The sequence below is a fragment of the Procambarus clarkii genome, chromosome 69 (genome assembly GCF_040958095.1).
Source record: "Procambarus clarkii isolate CNS0578487 chromosome 69, FALCON_Pclarkii_2.0, whole genome shotgun sequence".
Taxonomy (NCBI): Eukaryota; Metazoa; Arthropoda; class Malacostraca; order Decapoda; family Cambaridae; genus Procambarus; species Procambarus clarkii.
The window spans coordinates 25,826,122-25,850,938 of NC_091218.1; the positions used below are offsets into that span (position 1 = coordinate 25,826,122).

Here is a 24,817-nt window from a genome sequence, read left to right on the forward strand (position 1 = left end):
TTCCTGTGTCGAGGGTATTATGTGGTAACGTTTTGCTGCGGTTTTGATACTGCGGTTACATGTTGGTGTATGGTTGTGGCGTTTTGTTTGGCCCTTCCATGCTTCTTCCTGTGGCCTTTCTTGTTTGGGTTCTTTGTTCCCATGATCTTCTGGGTCCCTCTTTCCTTGCCGGTCTTGCTGTGCCAGGCTTAGCTTTTCCATGTACATTGGATTCTTTATACTTCCTAGTTGTCTTCGCCTAGTTGTGGTTGCTGTGGATGAGCTTTGGCTCTTAGTCCCGCCTCTTGCCTGTCATTCGACTTCTGTACAAGTTCTTGAGCCTTCTAGGCTCTTTTATCTGCACTTGACGCTGGGTGTGGGGTTGGTCTCCACCACATCCTTTCCTCATGCTTTTCTATTGTCTCCTACTGACACTGGTATGCTTCTTCTCATTTTTCTATGGCTCATTTGGGCGTTCAGTTCAACATGTATCCCCTGTTATGTGTGCCCCATATGTTCCTTGGCTTGTATTTCTCTGCCCTGTCGCTTCCTCTGTGGATTTTGCTTGTGGTGGTCATGTCCCCTCTGGATCTTCAGTCTCCCGATGACATGTTGGGTCATGTCCAGTGGCTTTTGGTGTTGGTCCTGTCCCTTTGTTCCCGTTTGCTGCCTATCTCCTTCGTTCCTCAGCTTCCTTTTGTAATTACCTAAGTGTAATTACCTAAGTGTAGTTACAGGATGAGAGCTACGCTCGTGGTGTCCCGTCTTCCCAGCACTCTTTGTCATATAACGCTTTGAAACTACTGACGGTTTTGGCCTCCACCACCTTCTCACTTAACTTGTTCCAACCGTCTACCACTCTATTTGCGAAGGTGAATTTTCTTATATTTCTTCGGCATCTGTGTTTAGCTAGTTTAAATCTATGATCTCTTGTTCTTGAAATTCCAGGTCTCAGGAAGTCTTCCCTGTCGATTTTATCAATTCCTGTTACTATTTTGTATGTAGTGATCATATCACCTCTTTTTCTTCTGTCTTCTAGTTTTGGCATATTTAATGCTTCTAACCTCTCCTCGTAGCTCTTGCCCTTCAGTTCTGGGAGCCACTTAGTAGCATGTCTTTGCACCTTTTCCAGTTTGTTGATGTGCTTCTTAAAATATGGGCACCACACAACAGCTGCATATTCTAGCTTTGGCCTAACAAAAGTCATGAACAATTTCTTTAGTATATCGCCATCCATGTATTTAAATGCAATTCTGAAGTTAGAAAGCATAGCATAGGCTCCTTGCACAATATTCTTTATGTGGTCCTCAGGTGATAGTTTTCTATCTAGAACCACTCCTAGATCTCTTTCTTTATCAGAATTCTTTAAAGATTTCTCACATAATATATAGGTTGTGTGGGGTCTATGTTCTCCTATTCCACATTCCATAACATGACATTTATTAACATTAAATTCCATTTGCCAAGTGGTGCTCCATATACTTATTTTGTCCAGGTCTTCTTGAAGGGCATGACAGTCATCTAAATTTCTTATCCTTCCTATTATCTTAGCATCATCAGCAAACATGTTCATATAATTCTGTATGCTAACTGGTAGATCATTTATGTACACAATAAACATCACTGGTGCAAGAACTGAACCCTGTGGTACTCCACTTGTGACATTTCTCCATTCCGATACATTGCCTCTGATTACTGCCCTCATTTTTCTATCAGTCAGAAAATTTTTCATCCATGATAGAAGCTTACCTGTCACCCCTCCAATATTTTCCAGTTTCCAGAACAACCTCTTATGTGGAATTCTGTCGAAAGCCTTTTTTAGGTCCAGATAGATGCAGTCAACCCAACCATCTCTTTCCTGTAATATCTCCGTGGCTCGATCATAGAAACTGAGTATTGTGCTACACGTTGTGTGTTTTGTTTGTGCCTTTTGGCTCTCCTGTTGCCAGGTTTCGATTCTGGTTCCTGGTTTTCCTGGCCTGTTGGCGTTTTCAGAGTTATGCGGTGTCCCTTCCCTGGAGTCTGTCGGGGTCTTGATCTCCAACTTCCTGGCGGCTCGCTGGCGTCGAGATGTTTTTCGGAACAGCATGTTTTTCGGTGCGGCAGACATTCCATCTCCTCCTTTACAAAAAAAAACATGCTTGGGTTCTGGCTCTGCCTGCTCGGTGGTCGCGCCCGAGGTCTTCCCGCAGCTCCGCCTCTTCCTCGGCTCGTTCGGCTCTGCCTCGAGTCTCGCCTTCTGTTGGTGGTCAGGTGGCTTCATTGCTGGTGTCCCACCTGCATGCTTCTTCTTGGCGGCAGTGTGGGGTATTTTGGTCGTCCTTCCTTTTCCTTCTGTCCCTTTTTCAGAGGGTGTGTATTGTTGGCGTTATCTTGTTCCTCTCTTGTGGGGGTTTGGGGCCGTCATTTTGCCGCATACTGTCGCCTCGTATTGTGCGGCGCCAGCAGAGCCGCGTCCCCTTGCATTTAGTATTGATGTTACTTCTAAGTCGTTCCACATGCTGTCTCGTGCGTTGTTTCACCTCCGGCCTGCTCATGCGCCGTCTGTGCCATCTTGGTCGTTGGACAAAGTGCTCTTTTCTTTCTTCTCCTCGGTTTATAGTGGCCCCTCTGGTTCTGGTTTTCTGCTCCTTTGGTCAGGGCGGTAGGTTTGTTCGTCTGCAGCTGTCTCCTTCTTATTATGCGTGGTTGGTTAGGCCGGCGGTGCATCGTGTTTTGTGGCCCGTGGCGGTTCTTCGCCGTTATTTGCGTGCCTCGGCTTGTGTGTCCGTGGACACGTTTTGGGTAACTCCGGTTTCCCTTCTTCCCTGTTCGCGGGTGCAGGTTTCCCAGGTTGTCCGCAGGAGTCTTCCAGCTAGCCAGCCTGCGGTCTTTCCCTGTGCTTGTCACATTCGTAAGTTCGTGGCTCTTGCCCCTGTCTTTGGCAACATGACCTGGTTTGACATTCGGGCGCGGGGTTTTTTGGCGGTTGACCGGGGTCCTGGCTGCTCGTTGTCTCGTACATGTTCCTGGGCCTAGTCGGGCCTGTGTCGCCTTGGGTCGGCGGTTGCAGCCGGTTGTCTCGGTTTTGAGTTGCGGAGCGAGCAGCGACCGCCTCCCGGATGAGTTCTTCTACTTTCCTCTGTGAGTAGTTAGCTCTGGGGAGCCGACGGGGCTCCCCCCACAAAACCAGCATTGAATGTAATGAAACACCATTTTATGGGTGTGACTACGTATGCGTAGTCACACCCATATTAGTATTAGTCAGTACTAATTTTCATTTGGGGAATTCTGTCCACTCGTTCGGCTTTCGGTAGCAATATTTTCACCAGAATAGGGATTTGTTTTGGGGTGCCTACCTTTCTGGGTGCCAGACCTGGTAGATGGCAGACATAGAATGCTCCCAACAACACGGGGGTTTCTATAGGCCATTGCCCCTCATGCTTCTCTGAGGTTCTCTCCATGCTTCTCTCATGGTAAGGGAGGACTGTGATAATTTTGTAACACAGAAACCACAATTTGATGATTCTGATGTTGGTGTTGAACCCCACTTTCCCATATACAGGTGAAGATATGAGTGATACCAGGACAGAATTTTGTCATTGAGTTTTCCTAGATCTCTCCAAGAATACCTGAATTTTTTCAAACCTACCTTACAAAGTGCTCTTTTCAAAACAAGCTTACAAATTGATCTTTTCTATAATCTTTTTGAGACTACTTTACACTTCACAAGCTTGGCTACATACCACCTACAGGTACTAAAGCCAAGGGTGTATATGAGTATGTTATTTGCAAGCACACAGAATGAAGAAACAAGAAGCGAAAATCTGTTTGTACCTGGTATATCGAGTGCAAAGTCGCACTGTGTACCATGGACTGCTTCTTTGATTATCACACGCTCCCGAAGTACTTCTGAACGAAGAACTTTCGGAAGTATACTTCCGGATCGGAAGTACACTTCTGAACCCAGATGCAGCATCACTGAACCCAGAAAACAATTAATCTATGTATCATCTATCAAAATTGGAGATGACATGGGTGAGCATGGGAGGCGCTCGGCTACAACTTGATATGCTCAATGTATCGTCCTCATCGGTGCTGTATCACTTGCATCCAACCCTTGTGTTAGGTCCTTATTGTGCCTAGCTTCATCAATATCATGACCCTTATGTTCTTCAAACAAGAAGGTTTGAATTTCACTGACGGAGAGCGATCTCTCAACACCGCAACCGACAGCAGTTGGGAGCCAGAGGCGTGTGTGCCACCCTTGATTGCTCATTCAGAACTGATCCTACTGCCAGCAGCCCTAGGGGAAATCTGGGAATTTTTTCAAGATGGCTGCCTCTCACTGAAGGTCGAAGGAGTCCATTTCATACCCAGCCTACAGCGCTCACGTTTTGAATGGGTACGAAAAATAAAAAAGGTGTTTTCTCGGTTGGTGCAGTAATGGGCAAACGAGTTTTCTTGGTCAGCGCAGCACAGTAGTTAGATGCTTAACATTATTAATTTCACTAAACCATAATTAACCACTGGACTTCACTGACTGAGAAAATGTGCTTCGCAAAAAGCGGATGCCAAGAAAGCTCCAGTTTAACCCTTAACCACTTAACTGTGCCTACCGAGTATTCTCAGTCGGCGGGAAACTGCGCCAACCAAGAAAACTATTTTTTATTTTTCCGTACCCATTCTAAATGTGTATGAGGATGTTTGTGTACGAAATGGACTCTTAGGACCTCCAGTGAGAGGCAGCCATCTTGGAAAAAATTTCCAGAATGCCCTAGGGTTGCTGGCTGGGTTAGTACTGAGTGAGCAACCATGGGTGGCTCACGCACCTCTGGCTCCCAAACACCTGTCCGACGAGGTGTTGAAAGATTGCGCTCAGTCGGTGAAATTCAAACCTTATTCTTTGAAGAACATAATGGTCATAATATTGGTGAAGCTAGGCGCAATAAGGACCTAACACAAAGGTCGGATGCAAGTGATACAGCACCTATGAGGATGATACAGCGAGCGTATCCAGTTGTAGCTCTGAGCATCACCCTTGAAATACTATGCTTTTTCCAATTTATTTAGATGATACATAGATGAATCGTTTTTTGCGTTCAATGATGATGCATCTGATACAAGTAGCATAGATGAACAGTGTTAGCGGTTTCCACGGTGGTGTTTTCCATAGATATTTTCAAGAATGGCTGAATCTCTTCCAGACACTTTGAAGCTAGCTGAATCTCTTCCTGACTGACAGACACTCTTTGAGGCTAGCTGAATCTCTTCCTGTGTGGGACCTTACAAAGCGATCTTTTCAAGACTACCTTACAAATTGATCTTTTCTTATAATCTTTTCAATACTACCTTATGCTGTATAAGCTTGGCTACATACAACCTACAAGGACTAAAGTGTACGGGAGTGCGTTATTTGCAAGCACAGAACAAAGAAACAGGAAGCGAAAATCTATCTGCACCTGGTGCAACGAGAGCGAAGTCGCGCTGTGCACCATGGACTGTGCACCATGAACTGTGCACCGTCGCGCTGTGCACCATCGTTGATTATTACTCACTTCCGAAGTACTGAGTGTGTTACTGTGTAAATAATGTGTGAACTTGTGCATATTGTAATTTTAGAGAATTTTTAACAAGTAATATTGCGAAAATAAACATTTGTTGTGGACACATTACTGACACATCACAGTTCCATGGAACATTATGAATGTTCTACTGTATGCATACAGCTGTATTGTAAAGGACACAAATTTGCATCATATACAATAAAAAAACAAATAAAATCCCATTGGTAATACATAGAACAAATAATTGAAAATATATTTGTGGCAACACCCAGTGCTTGAATGGCCCGCCCGACTGTGTCTGGGAGTGTCACGCACGGGCAACCAGTCCCTGATGAAGTCACAGCACACCTTGTCCACGTCCCCACAGCCAAAGTAAGTGGAATTTGGTATTTATTTTTACAAAGACATGTTCAGGGAAGGGGATTTATCATTTTACGAAGAAAAACAAATTTTGGGGGGAACACTTTATTTCATGAGCACGGGGAATTTCACAATAAACTTGGCGCAGCACAGTGGTTAAACTGCTCAGCATAAGGGGGCATAATGAAAAAAATATTCAAATTATGTAAAAATTACTAATAAATGTTAAACAAATTTCCAACTTATTGGCTTCAGCATTGTGAAACTCTCATCAAAATATTTTGAAAAATTGATTTTAGACGAATATTTAAAAAAAAAGAACGTTTTGTTGATAAGGAGAACAGCTCCTATTAACTTGAACTGATGGATAATGCAATAATAAAGAGATGCAAGCACCTGTCCGATGCACAAAGAAGAATAATAGTAAGAAGTGTCCACATAGTGGATATGCAGCTGGTGCCTTCATAGCATTGGTGAGTAATATATAATAACACAAATAATAATGAGTAAGTATGTAATTATGCTCTACTTTGTTACATATCATATAAATACATTGCCCTATTTTTATCAGTTACTTTCAACACTGTCCAACAAATTTTTTTTTTTTAGGTTTTTAGTTTTTTCCTCCTTTGTTTATTATTTGAATTTATTGTAAGCTTAACATCCTGGAGAGTACATACCAGTCCCTAACAATGTGAAGACAGAAATAAATTGGTCAATAAATAAATCAATCACAACTCTCAGAACTTGGGACTTTGAATTTTTTTGGCATATTTTTTCACAGATTTCAAGCTCTATTTTTCTATTTTCTTTAGGTTATTTTAGTGATTAGGGACCAGATTAGGGCCTTTTTACCTGTGTAAAGTATACCCTAAATATATCCGCTAAATCATTGTAATTATATCTATACAGTGTATCCTCACTCTAACGAACCCTGCTCTAGCGAATTACCGGAAAATCCTAACAAATTGAATTCGGTACTAAATGTTCAGTGGAACAAATGTTCGATTAAGCGAGGCTTGTTCGTCCAAGCGATCGCCGAGACCAAGCTGTCATAGTTGATGACAGCTACTGTCGTCAACTATGATTCACGAAAGTGTAAACAGTTGTACAGTATAATATTTTGCTTACCCATTGTTTCCAGTGAGAAATGGTTGAAGGATGATAAAATGGTGTCGGGGAGGCAGGTTGTGTTATTGGTGAGGGTTGGAGTCTGGGGGCAAGTGGTGCCAGTAGTTGGTGGATTAGTGTCAGGAGGCAGGTGGCGGAAGTTGTTCTCATTGGGGGTTGTCAGAGAAGACCTGATGGTGTCAGTGGTTGAAGTTGCCAAGGGAGGCAGGTGGTGGCAGGAAGACAGGTGGTGTCAGGTGTTGTCAGGGGAGGCATGTGGTGTCATGGGAGACAGGTGGTGCCAGGTGTTGTTAGGAGAGACTGGTGTTGTCATGGGAGGCAGGTGTCATCAGGGGAGGCAGGTAGTTTGGTGGTGGGGGATGGTGTCATGGTGGGGAATGGTGTCAACAGATGTCTGGTGGTGGGGCATGGTGTCAGTGATGGGGGATGGTGTCAGTAGTGGGGGATGGTGTCAGTGGTGGGGGATGATGTCAGTAGTGGGGGATGGTGTCAGTGGTGGGGGATGGTGTCAAGAGAAGTTTGGTGGTGGGGGAGGCAGGTGGTGTCACAGGAGGCAGGTGGTGTCAGGTGTTGTCAGGGGAGACAGGTGTTGTCAGGGAAGGCAGGTGGTGTCAGGGGAGGCAGGTGTTGTCAGGGGAGGCAGGTGGTGTCAGTTGTCCAGGTAGGCAGGTGGTGTCAGGGGAGGAAGGTGGTGTCAGGGTAGACAGGTGGGGTCAGGTGTTGTCAGAGGAGGCAGGTGGTGTCAGGGGAGGCAGGTGGTGTCATGGGAGACAGGTGGTGCCAGGTGTTGTCAGGAGAGACTGGTGTTGTCATGGGAGGCAGGTGGTGTCAGGTGTTGTTGGGAAAGCAGGTGGTCAGATGATGCAGGTGTTGTCAGGCAGGTGGTGTCAGGTGTTGTCTGGAAGGCAGGTGGTCAGGTGTTCAGGCAAGGCAGGTGGTGTCAGGTGTTGTCAGGCAAGTCAGGTGGTGTCAGAGGAGGCAGATGGTGTCACAGGAGGCAGGCAGTGTCAGGTGTTGTAATTACCTAAGTAATTACCTAAGTGTAGTTACAGGATGAGAGCTACGCTCGTGGTGTCCCGTCTTCCCAGCACTCTTTGTCATATAACGCTTTGAAACTACTGACGGTCTTGGCCTCCACCACCTTCTCACTTAACTTGTTCCAACCGTCTACCACTCTATTTGCGAAGGTGAATTTTCTTATATTTCTTCGGCATCTGTGTTTAGCTAGTTTAAATCTATGACCTCTTGTTCTTGAAATTCCAGGTCTCAGGAAGTCTTCCCTGTCGATTTTATCAATTCCTGTTACTATTTTGTATGTAGTGATCATATCACCTCTCTTTCTTCTGTCTTCTAGTTTTGGCATATTTAATGCTTCTAACCTCTCCTCGTAGCTCTTGCCCTTCAGTTCTGGGAGCCACTTAGTAGCATGTCGTTGCACCTTTTCCAGTTTGTTGATGTGCTTCTTAAGATATGGGCACCACACAACAGCTGCATATTCTAGCTTTGGCCTAACAAAAGTCATGAACAATTTCTTTAGTATATCGCCATCCATGTATTTAAATGCAATTCTGAAGTTAGAAAGCATAGCATAGGCTCCTTGCACAATATTCTTTATGTGGTCCTCAGGTGATAGTTTTCTATCTTGAACCACTCCTAGATCTCTTTCTTTATCAGAATTCTTTAAAGATTTCTCACATAATATATAGGTTGTGTGGGGTCTATGTTCTCCTATTCCACATTCCATAACATGACATTTATTAACATTAAATTCCATTTGCCAAGTGGTGCTCCATATACTTATTTTGTCCAGGTCTTCTTGAAGGGCATGACAGTCATCTAAATTTCTTATCCTTCCTATTATCTTAGCATCATCAGCAAACATGTTCATATAATTCTGTATACCAACTGGTAGATCATTTATGTACACAATAAACATCACTGGTGCAAGAACTGAACCCTGTGGTACTCCACTTGTGACATTTCTCCATTCCGATACATTGCCTCTGATTACTGCCCTCATTTTTCTATCAGTCAGAAAATTTTTCATCCATGATAGAAGCTTACCTGTCACCCCTCCAATATTTTCCAGTTTCCAGAACAACCTCTTATGTGGAACTCTGTCGAAAGCCTTTTTTTAGGTCCAGATAGATGCAGTCAACCCAACCATCTCTTTCCTGTAATATCTCTGTGGCTCGATCATAGAAACTGAGTAAATTCGATACACAGGATCTTCCAGATCGAAAACCATACTGTCTGTCTGATATTATATCATTTCTTTCTAGGTGTTCTACCCATTTAGTTTTGATTAGTTTTTCCAATACTTTCACTATTACACTTGTCAATGATACAGGTCTATAATTGAGGGGGTCTTCCCTGCTGCCACTTTTGTAGATTGGAACTACGTTAGCCTGTTTCCACCCGTCTGCTACGATTCCTGTACACAGGGATGCCTGAAAGATCAGGTGAAGTGGAATGCTGAGCTCAGATGCACATTCTCTCTGAACCCATGGTGAAACGCCATCTGGGCCAGCTGCTTTGTTCTTACCGAGCTCCTTGAGCATTTTTTCCACTTCGTCTCTAGACACCTCTATGTGTTCTATGTTGTTCTCTGGAATTCTTATTGTATCTGGTTCCCTAAAGATTTCATTTTGTACAAACACACTTTGAAACTTTTCGTTTAGTATTTCACACATTTCCTTTTCATCTTCCGTGAATCTATTTCCCATTTTCAACCTCTGAATATTATCCTTTACCTGCAATTTGTTGTTTATGAATTTATAGAATAGACCTGGTTCTGTTTTACATTTGTCCGCAATCCCTTTTTCAAAATTTCTTTCTGCCTCTCTCCTCACTGCCGTGTAGTTGTTTCTCGCATCTTTGTATCGCTGGTATGTTTGGGGGTTCGGCCTCTTCCTGTATTGATTCCATTTTTGTGTCTTTCGGTCTCTAGCCCTCTCGCAATTTTTATTGAACCAATCCTGTTTCCTAGTTCTGCATCTCTGTTTTGGTATAAATTTTTTTGTGCCTTTATCATATATTTCACAAAACTTGCCATACATCTCATTCACTTCCTTGCCTAGCATCAAGTCTGTCCAATTATACTCACTAAAAAAATTTCTAAGGTCACCATAATGTCCTCTCCTGAAGTCTGGTTTTTCAACTGCTTCAACCTCCTTATTTTCTTCCAGCTTATAACGCATTGCATACTTTATTCCCAAAAAGACATGGTCACTTTTACCCAAGGGAGGAAGGTACTGAATGTCAAATATCTCTTCCTCCTTCCTGGTAAATATCAAATCTAGCATGGAGGGAACGTCCCCTTCCCTCATCCTCGTAGCTTGTTTAACATGTTGATACAAGAATGTTTCCAGGATGAGGTCTACAAATTTACAGATCCAAAAATCTTCTGTTTTAGCTTCATATGCTTCCCAGTCTATGGATTTCAAGTTGAAGTCACCGACTATCAACAGTCGTGATCTATCGTTATCCGCTCTCGCTATAATCTCTCTCATTATTGTTATAAGACCTTCACGTTTACTATCTAGCTCCTCCTTTGACCATGTGCTGCTTGGCGGTGGACTATATGCATTTATCATCATTAGTTTATCATCCTCATAGCAGATCTCTAGTGCTATTATGTCAACTTCTTGTGGATTGGCAGTCATTATTTCCTTCACCTTTAGGTGTTCTTTTACCAGCACAGCAACGCCACCGCCTTTCCTAATTTTTCTGTCCCATCTCCAAATTGAGTAGCCCCTTGGGAATATGACCTCATTTAAAATTACATCTTCAAGTTTTGTCTCCGTGAGTGCAACAATGTCTGGTGTCTGCAGCTGTATTACATCACTTAACTCCAGTATCTTCGATCTCACTCCATCTATGTTGGTGTATGCAATCTTCAGGAACTTGTTCCCCCTCTCCTTATTCTTCACTCCCCCTCTCTCTATTGATTTTGTTGGTTTGCCTTTATGTACCACTTTACTGGTTTGCCTACCCCCTATCACTTTGTAGAAAAAAGAATTTATTTCTTCTTCATTCCTGCTCTCATTTAAATGTTTTGCCTCGGCGAGGTTCAGTTTCAGCTTCTCTCTATCTTCTTTTGAAAGATCTCGTCTTAACGACCACCCTTTCCCATCCTCATCCCTTTGCAATTTTCTAGCATTCCTTAGTACTTCTTCCATCTGTTTGGCACCGTTTAGGGTGATCCTCAAAGGTCGATCTTTCCCTTTTACGTACCTGCCTATTCTCCTGTAGTCGCACACATTCTCTCTGTTTGTAAGACCTTCCACGAGGCCAACAATTTTATCTACTACTTTAGCTTCTTCTACAGCTCTTTCTGACCTAGATGTTATCGCCTTTTCTTTGCAGCCAAAAATGATCAGGGACTTACTCCGATCAACTGTGTTTTGCACCAACTTCGGGTTAGATGCCAATTCTTTCCTCACTTCTAGCCTAATGTTTGTTTTATCTTGGTTGCTGCAGTGTTTGACTTCCTTTACTGCTTCTTCTATTTTTTCCTTCTCCTTGGCCACTTGTGCATAAGTGAGTTGCATATCTTTCTTGCACTGTTCTATTCCCTGTGTAACTTCCTCCATCTGTGCTGACAAAAGCTGTTTCTCCTGTTGAATTTCCTTGCCTAACCTATTGTAGTCATTTATGTTTAAATTTACTTTAACTTCTTCCAAAGCTATTTTTAAGAGTTTATTTTCTTCTTCCATGGCTTTGCAATTTGTTTCCAATTGATTCTTATCCTTGCGCAAGTCTTTCACTAAACCCTCAAGACATAAAACTTTGCTATTCAAATGGTCATTACTTTCTTTCAATTTACTAATTATTTCTACATGAGAGTTCACTATAGTATCTAAATTTACCAACTTGTTATGTAGACTACTAATATCAATGCTTTCTTCATTGAATCCCTCAAAATCAAGCTCTGTTTTGTTTTTCCCCTTGCCAGTGGCCATCTTGAATGTTCTTCTCTGCACTGTAAACACTAGGGCAACTTTTTCTCATCCGATTTTTCACTTCCCTTAGCACTTTCCTGTTATCTCACCTATTTTTCAAGAGCACTATACCTTTATGTTCTCTGGGACACCACTCACTACCATCAACCTGTACTACAATACTTAGGATTGTTGAAATATGCTGGAGCTCCTCTGCTGCAAGTGTTGACCCTAGGGGTGTCACCTTTTTGTCAGGGGAGACAGGTGTTGTCAAGGAAGGCAGGTGGTGTCAGTTGCTGTCCGGGGAGACAGGTGGTATCAGGTATTGTCAAGGGAGGCAGGTGGTGTCACGGGAGACAGGGGGTGCCAGGTGTTGTCAGGGAAGGCAGGTGGTATCAGGTGAGGCAGGTGTTGTCAGGGGAGGCAGGTGTTGTCAGGGTAGGCAGGTGTTGTCAATAGTGGGGGATGGTGTCAGGTGTTGTCAGTAGTGGGGGATGGTGTCAGAGAAGTCTGGTGGTGTCAGTAGTGATGGATGGTTTCAGTGGCCGGGGATGGGGTCAAGAGGAGTCTGGTGGTGGGGGATGGTGTCAAGAGAAGTCTGGTGGTCGGGGATGGTGTCAAGAAGAGTCTGGTGGTGGGGGATGGTGTCAAGAGAAGTCTGGTGGTGGGGGATGGTGTCAAGAGAGTTTGGTGGTGGGGGGATGGTGTCAGTGGTGGGGGATGGTGTCAGTGGTAGGGGGATGGTTTCAGTGGTGGTGGATGGTGTCAAGAGAAGTCTGGTGGTGGGGGATGGTGTCAAAAGAAGTCTGGTGGTGGGGGATGGTGTCAAAAGAAGTCTGGTGGTGGGGAATGGTGTCAAGAGAAGTCTGGTGGTCGGGGATGGTGTCAAGAGAAGTCTGGTGGTGGGGGATGGTGTCAAGAGAAGTCTGGTGGTGGGGGATGGTGTCAAGAGAGTTTGGTGGTGGGGGGATGGTGTCAGTGGTGGGGGATGGTGTCAGTGGTGGGGGATGGTGTCAGTGGTAGGGGGATGGTTTCAGTGGTGGTGGATGGTGTCAAGAGAAGTCTGGTGGTGGGGGATGGTTTCAAAAGAAGTCTGGTGGTGGGGGATGGTGTCAAGAGAAGTCTGGTGGTTGGAGATGGTGTCAAGAAGAGTCTGGTGGTGGGGGATGGTGTCAAGTGAAGTTTGGTGGTGGGGGATGGTGTCAAGAGAAGTTTGGTGGTGGGGGATGGTGTCAAGAGAAGTTTGGAGGTAGGTTGATGGAGTCAGAGAAGTGACTGATGAAGAAGAGCTGGCAGATTATTAACGACACCTAAAGGGCATGAAAGATATTATAATGAAGCAGCACACAACGAAGAAATAAACTAAAATTCAAAAGTTTTTGGTACGGTTTCACAGTATGGCTACAGGACCAGTACTAGCAAGGACTCCATTCGTGAGTAAGGTGCAATTTTTCCTAATGCAAATGTGTCCTAGCATATTTATATTTTTTTTTTTTGGGTGGGGGGGTAGAAGGTTGTTGGGGCTAGGGAAGAGGACCCTAGGTACCTGCAGCCTGAGTACTTGTGAAATAAATCTTGGCTCGCACACCGCCACTTAGACAGCACCACACCACAAGGTTCAGAACTGGAAAAACAGGAGCCACAGGTGCACGACCTTGGCACTTCACATTAGCTACAGAACTGAAGGGTGGATAGCCGGCATAAGGGTCTGGGGCTCCCCCTTCCTTCCGGGGAGGAGAGGGTTGAGCAGACAGTGGCAGGGCGACGTGGTGACATCATGCTCGTTTGCTTGTTTTCATTTGGGAAGTTCTGTCCACTGGTTCAGCTTTCAGTAGTAATATTTTAACCAGAATAGGGGTTTGTTTTGGGGCGCTTACCTTTTTGGGTGCCTGACCCGGTCGATGGCAGACATAGAAGGCTTCCAACCACATGAGGGGTTTCTATGGGCCATTGCTCCTCGTGCCTCTCTGAGGGGCCAGGTTCTGGCTCGTGGTCCCCAGTAAGCCTAGACCTCCATGCGCATTGACTGATGCCAGGGTCTAATACATTCATATCATCCCGGTTAGCTCCGGGGAGCCAAAGGGGCTCCCTCCAGAAACAAGTCTCTATGGAAAGGTTCTTAGTGAGACAAAAAAGCAGCTGAGCCACAACCAGATCCTAATGGTATGCAGGCAAAACATAGGGAAGAGAAAGTACCCCAGAGAAGTCATCACTTCCTAATGTTATAATGGAAGGGGACTCTCAAATACTAACACCTCCTCCCCCTCCTCACCGTCTTCCATACGCCAACAAGAGTCATCAATAATAGTAAGCTATAACTTGTACATATGTTGCGGTATCAACACCATTGCTGGAGTGTGGAATGGCGATTTTGGCGCCATTTGTGGACCTGCACTCCAACACCCAGGTATTAGGTGAGCTGCAAACAACACCATCTGTTGGCGGTAGTGTGGCATCGATGAAAAGCTCCTGTTTCATACCTCGGTTAGAAGGTGAGATCAATGATGATGACCTCTGGTGGGTGGCATAATGATATCAATGCCATCTAGATTGTGCAGACAATTACAATGTCAGTTTCTCAGTGGAAGGGTTTTATCCTAAGGTCACCCAGTATACTGTCTGCCTAGCTAATGACATTTTATGTTCACAAAGGTGACGTAAGGAGGCGATTGTGCTGAGGAGGGTAGTTCACCTTGGGCAGTCCAGAACTCCTGACTTGGTCCTAAGAGAGGACAAAGTGGCTGTCATTAGTAGTAGCAGTGTGTTAGCTGCTGGATTTATGTAGTGTTGTACGGACCAACGTTCCGGGATTTGGCCAAGAGGAGTTACGAGACGACAGTAGTGTTTGCCTGCTGAGAAGTGCTGCTAGTGTGTTGCAAGAGACTCCTGCCAGGGTGTTAGCTACCCCCTGTATGTGATTATTTGAGAACCCTGTCAGCATGTTGCTAAAGCCCTCTGCCAGTGTGCTTCTGGAGAGCGGATGTAGGGTATTTGGATATCATGACGATACGGTGTGTGTGGACTGGCCCATGTTGAGGATCGTTGGTGATTACCATTGAGTGTTGATTACGTGTACATGGACGTAGTGAACTTATACCTGGATTTGATGAACACTGCAGATCTATTGAGTGTTGTGAGTGAAAGCGACACTGTGTAAATATATGTAGTAATACTTAGAGATATAATATATATATATTTGTGAAAATATATGGGTGAAGGTGTAATTGCGTATTGTTTATCCTCCTCTATTCCTTGCACTGTTACTTGCTACCGCCAATTATTGAAAACTTACCATCGACTTGGGGTTGGATCAGGAAGAAGAGATTATAAGACACGTTAACAGAAAGAACCCAGTTACTGGCCCAAGCTGGCCGTAACAACATACTGTACTATAGTACAGTACAAAATATTTGTGTTTATTAAGTATGAAATGTATTTTGAAGTTAATATTTTTGGGAGTTTGGAATGGATTAATTCAATTTACATTATTTCTTGTGGGGAAAGTCTGTTTTGGGTTATGAGCCGTCTCATGGAACGGATTAAATTCGTAAACAGAGGTACCACTGCATATGGTTCCGTGATGGTGTTACATTCATAAAGAGTTCATTTGGATCATCAATCTACATTGTGTTCAGGGTTCACTGAAAACAGAATCATACTGTAACCTTAGTATTTCACACATTTCTTTGCTGTCATCTGTGAATGTTCCATCACCCTTTCATAAGGGCCCAATATAGGATGCAGTTTTTGCTCTAGATTTTGCATACAAGAAAATGTATTTTGGATTTCTCTCAATATCACTTATGACCTTTTGTCTCTACCTGGATTTCATATGATCCTTGCAACTTTAGCTCAATTGTATCAATATGACCTGGCAAGACTGAAAATAGCCTTGCTTTATTTGTGCAAAATGTTGTCTTGTGGATGTGTATGATAACAGCAGGCATTTGCCTAAGGAAGCAAATGAATTTCCTGCTAAAACAAAAACTAAAATTCCATATACAGTACATTCAAATCTTGATTTATTATTTTCATTCACTTTCTGGAAATGAACTTAAGAATGACTTATTAGATTTGTGCTAAAGAACTTTGACACTAATATCATCCAATAATAGTGTTCTAAATTATATGTAGAGAATTATTTGAATGTTTTATTTTTCATTATAATGTTAAGACTAACATTGGTGTCAGTAGCTTTTGTCATAACTTTAACAGCATAACCAAACTGCTTTAGATTTGATATCTTTACATAATCCCAAGAACATATACTGTATATATTTTGAGGGACGGTAGGGTTGTTGTCCACTAATAGCAGTTTTAGACACTTGATGGAAACAGACATCTCAACAAATCTGTTGAATCTCTTCATGTTTGATAAAAATCCTGTAACTATAATTTAAATTTCATTTTGTTTCCTTACAGGCTGGTCTCATTGGCGAGTTATTTCACAAATTTCAGTGGTGTATCCTTGTGGTAATAACTTATTTAGGATTATCAATTGGCCTACACTCCTGGTCATTAGAAAAACAGTGGCAGAAACCTGAGGTATACATTTGGACTCATGGGATGGTTTCTCTGTTCACCATTCAGAGAGTAGGTAAGTCAGAATTATATTACAGTACAGTGCTGTATATATAAAAAAGTAATAATTAAATTTTGGTTTAAAAAATAATTTATCAAACACACTTAGCTGTTCTTAAATGTTATCATCAGTATTTTTACAAAGAAATTGTATATAATTCTTTCAGTCTCACCTGTTATGCAAGTAATTGAGGCTTTCTTAACCCCTCAACTGCTCAACTTCCAAATATGACACCCCCCCAAGTGCGCAGGAAATAAATTCTCTGGAAAAAATTATTTTTTGTTTTGAAAGTGTCAAAAACCCTTCTCTGAGTATGGGTATAGTAACTGAAAGTTGAAATTGTACTTAGGGTCCGTAAGTTGGCGAGTGACGTCATCATTCCCCATTCGCCTGTGGCGTACGCTCCCAGGGCAGGATGCACGCGCTGCCGCGAATATATTTTGTTAATTTTTTGTGCACAGTTCCAAATACATTTTATTTGTTTTTACGTGCCAATCCTATGTATAATGAAGACGTTCACTATATTATGGCAGTAGAACATCCGTAGTGTCTGAAGACACTGTTACGTGCATGACACATGTGTACACATATCAGACACATATTCCCAATGTATCATGCTAATTTATGTATATATACAATCTATTTACACACTGTACAGTATGACACACTATATACACACACCGTAAACACACACGGGACTCCACAAGTGTCAGCTGCCACACCCAGCCAGCCAGTCCTCCCTCACTCCTCCAACATCGTACTCGCCATCACCCCTCCTCCCACCATACTGTTATTGTTTTTATTACACTATTTACGTATGTATACCTATGTATGTGTTTTATTCACCAGAACTAAGCAAGTAAGCCGGTATTGTGTCCAAACAGTACAGTGGCCACCATACACTGCATGAGAAATCACACAGCAGACAGCAGAAGACACTACGATTACAACGTCACCTCCCTCACCAAAATAGCTTCTCTCAACATACTCTTGTTGCCGTTATTACACTATATACACACATTATATATACCCATGTACATATGTGTTCACCATAGCGGACCACTAAGCTAGTATGGTGAACAAAACAAGAGTGGCTGTCACACACACAGTGAGGCTACCTCGATTACTATGCACAGCGCTGATTATCTAATAATTATCACCACAATCCTGCTATTATCACAATCCTGGTCACTTGTTCCTGTAAATGAACATTTGATCACAAGTTTATTTTGTAAAGGAACCTAAGAAGTCATTTGAAGAGTCCTAGATGGACGAAATAATACTGTGGTACTGTGGCTAGTGCTGTGAACATCGTGAACAGCATTGAATCACTGATATTTGAACATTGTACACAGTCATTATCACACTCCAGCTCTTCTCTAATACTATCATGGCTAAATAATACAAGTTATATATATATGTTGACATTATTAAGCGATGCTGTGGTCACAAGCTGAACAGCAGTGCTGTGGTCACAAGCTGAACAGCAGTGCTGTGAGCTCATGCTGTATGTGCCGGCCTTGGTTCCTCACTCAGTACTGAGGCTCTCACACCCGGGAATGTGGACCATAATTTTTTTTAAAGATGGCGTCTGTTTACAAGAGCCCTGAGGAAAATTATGTGAACCCCATGTAGCTGCGGGAGTTTTGAATAGAACGTGAAAAATACAAATACCCGGAGGCGCGTTTTCATTTGTCTTATATCAAATGGTTCATTCAGTGTTCGGCAGGTAGGCTGCTCCATGTTTTGTAAAAAAAAAAAAAAATGAAAAATTTTGAAACAGAACAAATGTCAAAAAGGTTCGCTCGGTGTTCGACAGGTAGGCTGCTTCATGTTTCTTAAATATAAAAAAACGAAAACAAAAATTAAAAATTTCAAACCACAGAACAAATGTCAAAAAAGGTTCATTCGGTATTTGGCAGGTAGACTGCTCTATGTTTCTTAAATTAAAAAAAAAATAATAAAAAAGTTGAAAAAATTTGAAAAACGGACAAATGCCATAAAAAGGTTCGTTCAGTGTTTGTAAGGTAGTTTGCTCCCTTATGACAATCTTTCTTTGTTTCAAATGTGTTCCATTTGTTTTCTATTTTTCATTTACGTCTCAATAATGGAGCAGACTACCCGACAAACACTGAACGAACCTTTATGGCATTTGTCCGTTTTTCAAATTGTTTAAACTTTTTTTTTTATAAGAAACATGGAGCAGCCTACCTGCTGAACACCGAACGAACCTTTTTGACACTTGTTCTGTGTTTCAAAATTTTTCATTTTTTTTATTTATTTTCTGGGGGGAGCCCCGAACGGCTCCCCAGAGCTTTCCCAGGCTGATATGCTAATGTCAGACTTTGGCATCAGTCATGTGTATGGAGTTCTTAGGCCTACTGGGGACCATGGCCAGAATCGGGCCCCCTCAGAGAGGCAAGGGGAGCAATGGCCTATAGAAACCCCCGTGTGGTTGGAAGCATTCTATGTCTACCATCGACTGGAACAGGCACCCAGAAAGGTAAGCACCCCAAAACAAACCCCTATTCTGGTTAAAATTGTTACCAAAAGCCGAACTAGTGGATAAAACTCCCCAACAGAAACAAGCAAAATAGTGTGACGTCACACGTCGCCGCACCGCTGTCTGCGCATCATCCCCCCCTCCCTGGGAGGGGAAAGGGGGTGCCCCAGACCCTCCACGCCGGCTACCCACACCTCAGTTCTTGAGGCTGATGCTATAGGCGAAGGTCGTGTGCTCTGGCTCCGGTGTCACTACAGCACTGTGCTTTGCGTGTGGTGTATGTTTTTGTGGGTGCGAGAGCCAGGACTTATCTTCAGTACTCGGGCTGCATGCACCTAGGGCTTCCTTCCCTAGGTGCCCTGTAAGTACTGCCCTTGAGGCCTGGGGGCCACCTTCCACAGGCTCCTCGGGGTCTGCCTCTGCTGGTCCGTTTTACCTTTTCGGTTTTTCGGCCGGCTGTTGGGCTCTTGGGTGTTCTGTTCTCCCTTGTTATCGGCAGGTAAGAGGCAGTTTGCACTGGTGCAGGGTGCTGCACAGCTTGTATTCCCAACATAGCGGCCGGCTCTGTTCCTTAGGGTTCGCTGTCCTCTTGCGGGGTTTTGTTTTTCTTTTTGTTTTTGCCTGGTGGGGGGTTCTGCCCTACTTTTCCACTGGTTTTTGCCCTTCCACGGTTCTCCTCGGTGGCGCCCCCTGCTAGGGCCCCGTGAGTGTACACGTCCCTGTGGTACAGCTATAGAAGTTCGCTTGGTAGTTTTGGGCACCGGTTAGCAGCGCCCTGCCTGGGACTACCTGACTACCTGGGTCCTCTTAAAGTAAACGCTCAGGACCCTGGGAATCCCCTAGGGGGCGCGTGGGTTCGATGGTTGTGACCCCGGAGTCCCCGCTCGCTGTGTGCGAGTTTGAGGGTTGCTCGGTCCCCTTGTCTCAGGGTGACCCTCATTTTTTTGCCTCTGCCACGCTGCCTGTTGGGTCGGTGATACTTTCAACCCTGAGTCCTGTGAGTGTTGCTGCTTACTTGTGACTCAATTTACCCAATCCTCTGATGATTCTATTCGGGTACAGGCGGCGCGTGCGTTGCAGTCTAGGTTTTGTCTGTTGCAACGCGCTCGGTTGGTTGCTCACCAGGATGTCCTGGGGCTGCCCCGCTTTGCTTTTCGAGACCTGGACTTGGTGTGGGGGTCGCTTCGATCCTGGTTCAGTCCGCACCTCCTCGTCCTTCCCCTTCTGTTCGTTCTGGTCCCCCCCCCCCCTGCTTCTAGCCTCGAAGCTTCTGAGGGTTTTGGGGTCAGAGCAGGGGTTAGGGTTACTTGATCTCGAGACTCGGGCCGCTTCGGGGATGCCCCTTCTTGGTGGGGGGGGGGGGGGGCAGAGGCATTCGAGTCTTGTCTCCCAGCCGAAGCTTCTGCGTCTGACCAGTGGGCCCCCCTTCCTCCAGCTTCTACGGCTGCTCCGTCCTTGTCTTGTGGGGTCGGGGCTTGGGGAGAGGACTCGGCCCCAGGTCCTGTGGTGAAGGATCTCGAGGCTGGGGAGGGGCTGACTTGGGGGCCTTGGGCCCCGCTGGACCCCACCTGGGTTTTTCTTCCCCTCTGAGCGGGGCTTATTGTTTCAAGGTGTGGGGTTTTCTTTTCCCCCTCTGCGTACGAGTTGGATTTGGTGTCGGCCCCTCCTCGGGTTCGGTTCCGTGTTCCCCGGGTACGTCGGTTCTGTCTTTCTGGAGGTTTTCGGCTTATCGCATTCAACCTGGTGTGGTGCGGGTGGCCTTTGCAGCTTACCTCCTGCGTGACCCAGATTATGCCTCGGAAATGCATCCGTCCGAGTTCAGGTTTGGGACTTCGTTTCATTTCTGGCTCTGTTATAAGGTTCCGGAGTTTTCCTGGCTAGTGGACTGCCCCTTGTTTGTTCTGGATTCCTGGCATTCCTTCTGTTGTTCCCGCACGCTGGAGTGGCGGAAAGCTTCCACGGTGCTTCAGGTTTTCCTGGGGGGCGATCTTGAGTACCTGAATGAGTGCTTGTTTGCCCCTGCCCTTCCCCGCGATGTGAGCGTTATTCAGCTCCATGTGCAGGTTCCTTCTCTTTCGGCAGCGCTTATAGCGGAGGACTTACGTGCCCGGGGCCTTTTGGATTCGGCCTTGCGGTTCTTTTCCCTCCTGGAGCTGTCCTCGGATTGGCTCGTGGAGGATGTGAGGACGCTTGGGTTCATCCCGGGGTCCGGCACCTCATCCTCGGCAGCACGTTCGTCGGCTGCCTTGTTGAAGCTGTTCACACCGATTTTGCGGGATGCGGTTTCCCTGTTTTATGCTTCCCGTCTCGTGTGTCGGCAGACGGTGCTGGGTTCCTCCGTGGAATCTGCTTGGGCTCTGGCTCTTAGGCGTTCTTCGCCTTTTTGTCCTCTTCTTTTTGAGGAGTCGGCCGTGATGCAGTTTATTTAGGCTGCGTCGTCGGCTTGTCGTCCGATGTCGGACTTGTTGGGGTCCCGGGGTGGGTCTTCCCGGAAGGGTCGTGCCAGGGCTCGGGGTTCCTCTCATCGTGGTAGGCCACTGGTGTCAGGTTCGGGTTCGGCTCCTACTTCGGACCCCTCCCTCGTCTGGTTGGCGCGGTGTTCGCTCTGTGCGGGGTTCTGGGTCTCGTAAGGGTCGCCGGCCCTTTTGCGGTTTGCTCCATTGACGGGGCGATGGGGGGGAGAGGCTTGCGCTGTTCGCCCACACCTGGTCCCACGATTCGTGGGCCTTTTGGGTCGTGTCTGTCGGCCTGTGATGGCGTTGGGTGGCCCCCCCTTTCCTTGGGGGGGTCTGGGCTGGCAGGGCAGGTTTCTTCCCCTGCGCTCTGTCGGGTCGTCTTGGAGTGGGTTCGCTTGGGCGTCGTCGAAACGACGTCATCCCTCAGATGGGTTTCCCGTCAGTTTCTGGTTCCGAAACGGGACTGCGTGGACCTGCGGTTCATTCTGGACTTGTCCCGTCTGAACCCCTGGGTTCATTGCCTCTTCTTTCGGATGACTATGCTGTCTCAGGTTCGGCTCCTCTTGGAGCCGGACGCTTGGATGGTGTCCCTAGACCTCTTGGACGCTTATTGGCATGTCCCGATTCATCCACGGTTCAGGGACTGGCTCGGTTTTGTTGTGGGGCGTCTGAGTTACGGCTTTCGTTGTCTCCTGTTCGGGTTGAACCTGGCACTTCGCGTGTTCACGCGCCTTTCACGGGTTGTGGTGGCCCGTTTGCGTCTCCTAGGTGTTTGGGTGTTGGCCTATCTTGAGGTTATCTTGAGATGATTTCGGGGCTTTAGTGTCCCTGCGGCCCGGTCCTCGACCAGGCCTCCACCCCCAGGAAGCAGCCCGTGACAGCTGACTAACACCCAGGTACCTATTTTACTGCTAGGTAACAGGGGCATAGGGTGAAAGAAACTCTGCCCATTGTTTCTCGCCGGCGCCTGGGATCGAACCCAGGACCAGAGTATCACAAGTCCAGCGTGCTGTCCGCTCGTCCGACCAGCTCCTACCTCGACGACTGGCTGGTTTGGGCTCCCAGCCAATAGGCTTGCTTGCTAGCCAGGGATTTGGTTCTTTCCCAGCTCGCCGGGTTCGGGTTCTTGGTGAACTGGAGGAAGTTCCATCTGGTATCCCCTCTCGTGTTCGGATTTGGCTATGTCTCGTTTGGGACTCGGACCGCCTCCTTGTCTCTCCCTCCGGAGTCTCTCCTGCGGCTGTGGTCCCGCCTTCGTTTGTTTCTGGTGGGCCCTCGGGTCACCCGGCGGTTGCTCGAGGGACTGTGCTGGAGCCTGAATTTCTCGATGGTGGTCTACCCGCTGGGTCGGGTTTGGCTTCGTCGGCTGTTCTGGTTCCTTCGGGGTCACCCCCTTCCGCCTCTCTCGCGATCGTAGGGTTCGACCCCTGGGGGCCTTGCGTCGGTTGCTGCATCACCGGCTTCCTCTTCGGGTTTTTCGGGCTTCAGTGCCTTGGCGCCTACCAGAGCCCTTGCTCGATGTGTACACGGATGCGTCGTCTCTCGGCTGGGGCTTTGTGACCAGTGCTCACCAGGCCGGCCAGGGGAGTTGGGATCCGTCCTTCCGTCGAGCTCACAGCACGGTGCGGGAGTTCGTGGCAGTGTGGTTTGCTCTTTGGAGGATTCGGGTGGCCCGCGGATCGACGATTCGGCTCCATTCGGACTGCTCTCCGGTGGTTCATTGCATGAATCGCGGGCGTTCGATGCGGTCCTTGTCTCTTTGGGGTTGGTCGCTTCGGGTGACTCGTCTGCTGAGTTCTCGGGGTTTGGCTCTCCTGGCGGTTCACGTACGGGGCGTGTCCAACGTCTTGGCCGACGCCCTGTCTCGCTTCGTTCCGCTCTCCACGGAGTGGATGGTCGACGACGAGTCCTTCCATTGGCTTTGCCAGACGTTCAGGCGGCCCGAGGAGGACCTCTTCGCCTCGGTGTGGTCGCGGCGTCTTCCTGTGTATGCGGCGCCCTTCCCCGATCGCGAGGCCATCGGGGTAGATGCCTTTCGGCTAGACTGGTTGAGGTGGGGGTTCCTGTACCTCTTTCCCCAGTTCAGCTGTTGCTTCAGGTCCTGACTCGCTTGGAGACTTACCAGGGGAGAGTTGTCCTTCTGGCCCCTTGGTGGCCGGCCCAGCCTTGGTTTCAGGCGCTGCTTGCTCGGTGTCCGAACCCGAGGGTTTTCCCGCGGCTCCACCTCTTTCAGCAGTTCGGGCCGGTATGTCACGTGGCTGGTTCGATCTTCTCCTCGAGTCTTCGCTTATGGTGTTTTTGACTCGAGTTTATCATCATCTCTATGGTGATCAGGTAGCCTCCTTGTTGGTGTCCCACCTGAGGGCTTCTTCTCGGCGGCAGTATGAAGTTTCCTGGCGGTCCTTCTGTTTCTTTTTGCGTCTTCGTTGTGTTAGTTCCTTGTCTGTTACTGTGGTCTTGTCCTTTCTCTCTTGTTTGTTTCAGGACCATCATCTTATGCCTAACACTGTCGCCTCGTATCGTGCGGTGCTGGCGGAGCCGCTTCAGCTTGCCTTCGGTATCGATGTTACGTCTGTGCCATTTCGCAAGCTGTCTCGTGCCTTGTTTCACCTCCGGCCTGCTCATGCGCCGCCTGAGCCGTCCTGGTGTTTGAACCGAGTGCTCGCTTTCCTTTCGTCTCCTCGTTTCGTTGTGGCCCCTTCGGTCCGGGATTGTTTCTCCAAGGCTCTTTTCTTGTTGGTATTGCCCTCTGGGGGTTGGGTAGGGGAGCTTCATGCTCTCCTCCGGCGCAGGGGTTTCTGCTCTTTTGATCGTGGAGATTGTTTTGTTCGCTTGCAGCCATCTCCTTCTTTTCTGGCGAAGAATGAGACTGATGCATTCCGGAGGGGTCCGTGGGTGGTTGTTTCTTGGTTGGTCAGGCCGGGGGTACATCATGTTTTGTGTCCGGTTGCGGCGCTTCGCCATTATTTGCGCGCCACGGCTTCTGTGTCCGGGGACGCGCTGTGGGTTGATCCGGTTTCCCTTCTTCCCTGTTAGCGGGTTCGGGTCTCACAGGTCGTCCGCAGGGTTATTAAGTCCAGCCAGCCTGCGGTCTATCCCCGTGCCCATGACGACCGTATGTTCGCGGCTCTTGCTGCCGTCTTTGGGAATATGTCTTGGTCTGATATTCGGGCACGGGGATTTTGGCAGTCGATCAGGGTCCTGACTGCTCATTACCTTGTGAATGTCCCTGGGCCCCATCGGGCCTGTGTTGCTTTGGGTCGGCGGTTGCAGCCAGTTGTCTCGGCTTCGAGTTGAGGAATGAACGACACCCGCCT

General features: G+C 46.6%; 1 protein-coding gene across 6 annotated transcripts in view; it reads left to right on the plus strand.

The window, feature by feature from the left end:
• LOC123772179 (transmembrane protein 138) overlaps positions 1 to 24,817 on the plus strand; it is a 137,789-nt gene that overhangs the window by 80,934 nt on the left and 32,038 nt on the right. For 5 of the 6 annotated variants that reach the window (XR_011224049.1, XR_011224047.1, XR_011224048.1 and 2 more), the window contains exon 4: positions 16,382 to 16,556. Coding sequence is in view for 2 of the 6 variants with exons in the window: in XM_045765232.2 (XP_045621188.1) it covers positions 16,382 to 16,556 (175 nt within the window). In the remaining 4 variants the exon portion in view is untranslated. Of the gene's footprint in view, positions 1 to 16,381; positions 16,557 to 16,707; positions 16,797 to 24,817 lie in introns of those variants that run through there. The other variant, XM_069311297.1, reaches the window with a different exon arrangement.